This window comes from Peromyscus maniculatus, chromosome 19 (assembly GCF_049852395.1).
Source record: "Peromyscus maniculatus bairdii isolate BWxNUB_F1_BW_parent chromosome 19, HU_Pman_BW_mat_3.1, whole genome shotgun sequence".
NCBI classification, from domain to species: domain Eukaryota; kingdom Metazoa; phylum Chordata; class Mammalia; order Rodentia; family Cricetidae; genus Peromyscus; species Peromyscus maniculatus.
In genome coordinates, this window is record NC_134870.1 from 24,289,067 (window position 1) to 24,296,520 (window position 7,454).

At 50.4% G+C, this 7,454-nt stretch overlaps 1 protein-coding gene across 1 annotated transcript in view; it reads right to left on the reverse strand.

The window, feature by feature from the left end:
- The window catches only part of Reep5 (receptor accessory protein 5), a 34,267-nt gene extending 28,512 nt beyond the window's left edge, over nucleotides 1-5,755 (reverse strand). The window contains exons 1-2 of the mRNA XM_076554929.1: nucleotides 5,536-5,755; nucleotides 4,675-4,768 (exon numbers count right to left, since the gene is read on the reverse strand). Of these exons, the coding sequence (XP_076411044.1) occupies nucleotides 4,675-4,768; nucleotides 5,536-5,653 (212 nt within the window). The 5' untranslated portion in view covers nucleotides 5,654-5,755. The remainder of the gene's footprint in view (nucleotides 1-4,674; nucleotides 4,769-5,535) is intronic.
- Between the last annotated feature and the right edge of the window lie 1,699 nt (nucleotides 5,756-7,454).

Genomic DNA, 7,454 nt, shown 5'->3' on the forward strand with positions numbered 1-7,454 from the left:
CAGCCTGGCTCTTTCTTCTGGGAGTTCACCATTCTGTCACTACTTTACCTATTTCCTGCCTGCTCACCAGCAGACTGCTGCAAAGGGACCGTGTCTCCCTCATCGCCACATCTGAAGGGCTACCCAGCAGCGGGTACACAGCTGATGTGGACATCTGCGAAGCAGATGAACCTCCATTTTGAAGAATAACTATCCCGGGGAATGAAGAGAACAGTGAAGTTTGGAAATGGGGAGGCTGAGTGAAGACAATGGCTAGGGTTGGAATTTCAGTGCCCCCCAAATCGGTCTGGTGGAACCCAATACCCGATGTGACAGTTCTAAGAGTTGGGACCTGCCGGAGGTGATTAGGTTGTAAGTGCTCCACCTGATGTGAGTGGCTGGAGGGGGCCTGTTCGCCTCCTCTGCCACGTGACCACACCACAGGTTGGTGCCATTTCCGAAGCAGACAACAGTTATCAGATCACCAAATCAGCTGGCAGCTTGGTCTTTGGAATTCTCAGCCTTCAGAAGCCAGAACAAAAATGTCCTCACTCATAAATCACCTGCTGTTACATGAGCCCAACCAGACAGAGACATGTAGAAACCATGGTGGTGGGTGTGTGGGTGTGTGTGAATATGGGTATGGTGTACGCACATGAGTGTGTGGGTTTGTGTCTGTGTGTGCCCATGTAGAGGCCAGAGAAGGATGTGTGTCCTCCTCTACATCTCCATATCGCTTCCTTGAGACAAAGCCTCTAAGTGCATCAGAAGCTCGCTGTTTCCACTAGACTGACTGGCCAATGAGCTCCTGGGATGTGCCCCCCTCACCCCAGCAATGCCGGGGTGACAAGCACATGCACACATGCCCAGCTCTGTATGTGGGCACTGTGTACTCATGCTTGCCCGGCAAGCACTCTGACCCACTGAGACGTCTCCCCAACCCCAGCCAACAATGGTCTAAGCACTACTCAAAACCACTATTGTTAAGGACCTCCTTTCTTCTGAAAAACTGTACAATCACAATAATCATGGCTAAACAATGAACAGACCTAATTAAATTAATGTTGGCTGCCTGAATGTTTACTGACTGGGGTCTGTATGCTTTTTACTGTGTACAAATCCCATTTTTTCTTGAACCTCCTACACAGAGCAGAGCACTGAGGACGTCTCTCGACTCCTCTCGGGAACAGAAGGCTATTTTTCCCTCCCTCTTGTCCAGTCTTCACACTTAAAGGACACTTGTGTGGCGGTTACTAATGCCATGCTATACCAGAGGCTCAACACTCTCTGCACGTTATACTCCTTTAAAAGTACGAAAGACTGATAGGCCTTTCAGAACCCCCAAGCCCAGGCTGTACCCAGACCGATCAGATCAGAACCTATGGGGGAAAGACCCAGGCAGCCATCAGTATTTTTTAGGCCTCTCCAATGACTCCAGTGGTTACCCAAATCACAGAATCCTAGGCTGACTTTAAAGACAAGAGTTGGACCTACAGAAAGGCCAGCCTCATACATACAAACTCCACTGGGAGCAGAAGAACCACTGAATATTACTTTCTGAAGTTTTGCTTAAATCATTAAATGTCCTTTATTACATATGTTTTTGTAACTCTTACTAAAATGTACTACAAAGGTCACTTTGCCCCAGAATATAAAAACTGAAAAGAAAATAAAGCCTATGCACTTATTGACCACATTCTAAAGCCTGGAAAATCCACCCCCTCTGCTAGTTAGAAATGACCAGTCTACCGTTACAACTTCCAGCAACAAACAGAAACACCCAACATCTGGTAAGTTAAAAAAAAAAGTCAACAATCTGTAGTCCACCATGTAGACAATGAATGAATAAACAAAGAAATAATAAGGCTGAAAACGGCAACTTAAAAATCACTTTGACAGCCAGGACTACACAAAGAAACACTGTCTCAGAAAAGAAAAAAAATCACTTTGAATATTACTGAAAATAGCCCAGCCTAGGATTCCTTCTAGACAAGGAAATACACAGCCTAATTCTGGCCTCACTTTCAGTCACATGCACTTGCACATGTACATGGACCTACATGTTCCACCCAAAACAGATCTTTTTTTTTTTTTTTTTTTTTTTTTTTTTTTTTTTTTTTTTGAGACAGTCTCACTATGTAGACCAGGCTAGCTTTGAACTCACTAAGATCCTCCTGCTTCTGCCTCCCAAGTGCTAGGAGTAAGGGTATGCACCACCACCACGCCCAGGTTAGAAACAGACTTTTTTAATCTTTTAAATTTTTATTTTGTATGTTTAAATATTTTGCCCACATGTATGTATGCATGTGTACCATGCCCATGCCTGATGTCTGTGGAGGACAGAGGAGAGCAATGAGTCCCCTGGAACTGGAGTTACAGGCAGTTCTGAGCTGTATCAGGGAGCTGGGAACCAAACCTGGGCCCTCTGCAAGAGCAGCCAGTGCTCTTTATTGCTGAGAAGGCTCTCCAGCCCCAAGAAACAGACTTAACTCTCTACAGCTCACATAAATAATCTACTCGTGCCAACAGAGAAGTTAGTTACATTTATCACACAATTATGTATCAAGTAGCACTGTTGTAGGAAAACAGAGGTTATTATGTCATCAAGGTTTTAAAAACTCCTTATTCTTGGGGAAGGCGGGACTCAATGGGAGAAAACTTGCTGCCAACCCCACATGTGGAAGGAGAGAAACAACTCTAAGACACACGCTGAAAACGCTTCACAAAGTTCCCTTTTTAAAAGAATTCCAAGTGAAATACCCAGAGTCAGGGAAAGTGCACAACAAGGTAACTTTGTTACCGCACAGGGAGCTATTTTGAACAAGGTTGCTATCAGCATTTCACATCAACTATCACTAGAAGGGCTCTCTCTACCTTTATTGCTGTGAAAGCCAAACCAATCCTCCGAATCTGCCTTAGTGATCCCCCATACTATCATCACAGGAGCCAGGCGACCCGTGCATTAGCAGGTAACGCCCGCCCGGGGAGCAAAAGCCCCTTCTCAGCTTGACGTCTGAGGGTCTCCAACTCCACAAGCAAGCGCGTCCCTCAGCAGCTGGCCTTTATCCAGAACAACTAACGTCTAAAACCAAATTTGCAGAGCTCTGCCTATCATCCTAGCACTGGGGAGACAGAGGCAGGGAATCAGAAGTTTGAGGTTATCCTCGACTACATGGCAAGTCTGAGGCCAGCCTGAGCTATTTGAGACTGTCTCAAAAATGAAACAAAACAACACAATAAAAACATTTTCTCCCTCCTAGCATATTCTAAGTTCCATTCTGGCCAATGATAGTCACATGGTAGAATGATATTATCTGTGTCTTAGCCTCCAACTGAAATGTTTTCACCCTTTATTTTTATCACCATGGGTGAGAAGTTTCAGAAACCGAATGAACGAAACCCACCAACTTTATTACAGTATAAAATAAAATTCATTTGTGGGGAGAAAAAGCAATTCTGATTGCTCAGAAAAATGATAAACTATAAAATATCTTCAAAAATAAACATTAAGTTATAAAATAAATAATACTCATTAGATCCTAATGTTGTGATTCGTTTTATAATTACATGAATAATTTAACCATGGAGCTATGTCATGAATGTATTTTATAAGGTTTGTTATGGTGCGTCCAAATTTGCTTTTGATATTTGGCCTTGGGGCCGGGAGAGATGGCTCAGCAGTTAAGAGCACTGGCTGCTCTTCCAGAGGACCCAGGGTTGATTCCCAGAACCCACAGGCTGACTCACAGCTGTATAAAACTCCAGTGCCAGGGAATCCACCACCCTTTCCTGGCCTCCTCCAGTGCCAGGCACACATATGGTGCCCAGGCATAGGCATAACACCCATACACAAAAAAACTAAATTTTAAAATGAAAAAAAAAAAGCCTTAAATTTCTGTCACTATGACCTTTATTCACCTATGGTGGGAAGCAGCAGGTCAATGGCGTTGAGGCATGGAGAGAAGACAGGAAACCTGAAGGGCTCACTTCTCTCTCCTACCATGTGGGTGGCCAGGACTGAACTCGGGTCGTCAGTCTTGGTGGCCAACAGCAAACCATTGAGCCATCTCAGTGGTCCAATAATTAAATTAGCCTTTTTTTTAAAAAATCTAAAAGCTAAGCCAGGCTGGTGACTCACGTCTGTAATCCCAGCCCTAGAAAAGCTAAGGTTAGGTGAGGTCAGCCTCTGCTACAAAAAAACTCGAGTTCTAGGCCAGTCAGGGCTACAGGGTGAGAGCCCGGATCAAATAAATAAAGCCCCAAGTCTTCACCTGCCCTCAATAGAACTCTGAATCAAGAAAGGTCTAACTTTCTTAACTGGGTTTTACTGTGTACAAAAACATATGGTAGAAATCCCCGTAAGTCATCAGTGGGGTGCAGTGCACTCCCGATAGCTGTTTTAGTGCGTCTGCCAGAAAGCGGAGGACTGAGCTCCACCACATTCTGTGGGGCCTGGATAAGGTCAACTCCTTATCAGTATAATCTGATAAAAATAAATAAATAAATAAATAAAACACCTTTTGGCCAGCTGACAGGAGATCGGAGAGCAAGTTAAGGCTCCCAAATGTGTAACCTTAAGCAGTCAGCACGTTAACGTTAAGGAGCTGCGACTTCGGTCTCAAGAACCCGGGGCTAAACAGCCCACAAGCCCTGAACGCGGAGGGCGGTGGAGGGGGCAGAACGGCGGCCACTTACGAGATGTAGGCTGGGTATCCGAACCCGATCAGGTTGCAGAGGAGAGAGGCTCCATAACCGAACACCAGATACAAGGCCACCAGCCCGATGACACCTGGCGAGAGAAGCGGGGTTGGGTGAGCGGGCAGACATTCTAAAGACAGTCCCCGCCCACACCCACACTTCGAGGTTAGGCCTTTCCTAGGCGTTCTCCTCCTGCCTCGATTACCGGAGAGAAACCGACCACCAGGGGGTCCGGCCTGCCCACCGATCGGGCGCCGTTTGGGTTGGGGACACCGGGGAGTCCGCTGCCTCTCCTCCCTGGGCAGGGCCCTCCTAGACTGGGCAGACTGAGCAGTCCCCTGCCTCAACTCTTTGAACCGGGCCCGCCTAGGCTACGCATACCGTACAGTGCCCTGCCTCAACTCTTTGGACAGGGTCCGCAGGGCCGAGCATAGCGAGCAATCCCCGGCCTCAACACCCTGCGGGGTGGAGAGGGGAGAAGGCCCGCCTGGACCGGGCATCCAGGGCAGTCCCCTGCCTCCCCTTCTGCCCAGCTGGCCCGCGCGGTGCACCGGCCGGGAAACCCCGCGCGCGCGTGCCCGGGGCGAGCGCGGATTGTCCACGCGAGGCCGGGCTGCCCAGGGCTCCGGGAGGTGAAGGGCGGGCCTCCACCCCGCGGGACCCCGCGTCCAGAGCTGCGGCTCCTCGGACCCTCGCGCCCGGCGGAGGCGACACGTCAGCGCCCTGGCGTCCCCGCTGCCCGCGCGCGCGGAGCCCAGGCCCCGGTTCCATGCGCCCGGGGCCTCCCGCCCGCCCGCCCTCCGTCCGCGCCCCGCGCCGCTCTCGGGGGGTGGGGGTGGGGGGTCCCCCGCCGCCCACCGAGCGCGATGAAGCTCCGGTTCACTCCGGTCTTGGCCTCGAGCTTGGCCAGGAGGTCGGTCACGCAGTTCTTCTCGTGCAGGAACCGGTCGAACCTCTCCCTCATGGCTGCGGACATGGCTGGGCCGTTCGCGCCGCCCGGGATGCTCCGCCGCCGCCGGCTGGACGCGGAACCCAGCTGACCGGGGCGGGGCGGGGCGGGGCGGGGGCGGGCGGCACCGCGGCGCGGGCACGAGGTTCCCGGGAGCGCGCGCCCCGCGCTCGCCCCCGCCCTGCGGGCGCCGTTCCCGCCCCGCCCCGCCCCCGCCCTGCGCTCTCCGCAGCTGCCACGCCCGGGCTGGGCCAACGCCCTGGCGGCGAGGTGCCTTCCCCCTCTTCCCCCCTGCAAACGGCAGGAGGTTCCTGGTGCCCGCCCGACTTTTTACAACCCACACGGTGCCAAAAGACAGGAGAGGGGAGGGTGACCTTGATGTCTGCAACGGAGCCAGGCTAGTTTGGGGGATACTCTCCGGAGCTAAACCGACGAAGGCCTTTTTAACCTAAAAATGGAAATGGGTGACGGTCCTGGATGAAGTCTGGGGGCAAGGCCTGCTTCCCTCCTGGGCCAGGACTCGGCATAGTTTTGAAAACTCCCCTGGAGGAAGCTCACATGCCCTCCTCTGGGGCACACTGTTTGCAAGCTCGGCGGGTAGACTTCCTGGTGTTGCCTGGAGGTCTCAGGGAAGGGAAATGTTTCCTGGCTCCACGGTGGAGGTGGCGATCTTCAGTTCCCTAAAAGCACAGTTGTCCTGAAGAAGAGGTGAGCCCGGAGTGTAAGCCTTAAGACCACTCTAGTTACCGCCAGCGTGGGGTGGCGTCCCAAACTCCTCCTCCACCTAAACCTAGGCTCCAGTGGTCTTTCACCCATATTCCTTCAGAACACTCCTGAAATCGCCCTTTCTCCCACTCCCGCCAGGCTTTCCTCACTGCATAAGACTCAAAGGCCTTTAGTGGCAACGTAGAATCCCGTTTCTCAGTAGAGAATGAGAGGTCCCGTGCACAAACTTGCCCCGACCATTCTTTGTCCTGCACCTCCAGTTCCAGACTGATTTAGTTCCCATATTGTCTTCTGTGGAGTAGATATCTTGCTCACTCCATTTTCCTTATCTGCAAGCTCCTTCTCTAGTTTTTCCATGAGGGTCTTAAATCAACTCTTCTCAGCTGCCCCCACCAATATCCAGTTAATCATTGACGAAATTGAACCATAATGTTAATAGCATTATTATAATAGCACCCACACCCAGCTCTCCATTAGCCTGTAATTAATTCTCAATGTTGCAGTCAGAGGAACAAAATGTGGGTCAAAGCTAGGCACGGTTTTGCATAACTGTAATCCCAGCTCTTGGAAGATGAGGCAGGAGGATCAGTAGTTGAAAGATAGCCTCAGCTATATAGGGAGTTTGAGGCCAGCCTGAGCTCCTTTTGAAAAGCAAACAGAACTAGGGAAATGGCCCAGGGGTTAGGAGTACCTCCTGCTCTTGCAGAGGATGTAGTTCCCAGCACCCAGCTTATATCTCTTGTTCCAGGGGATCCAGGCCTTCTTCTGGAGTCTGTGGACACCTACACTCACATGCACACACAAATGCAAATAATTAAAAAATAAATCTAAAAACAAAGAAAAAGAAATCTCATTGTTTCCAGAATAAAAATCTGAAAACAATAACAATAAAAGTGAGTCACATTGTGCTGTATCTGTCCTTAACCCTCGGGTGACTTTTTGTTTTCTAAAGAATGGCCTCACACTAGGCAGATGGCCCAACCAAAAAAGTGCTTGCAAGGCAAGCATAAGGTAAAAAGACGTGTGTGACAGCCTCCGCATCTCCTCACTGCTGAGGGAGCTTGCTGGCGCTTGATGGCCAGCCAGCCTGCTGAACTGGTGA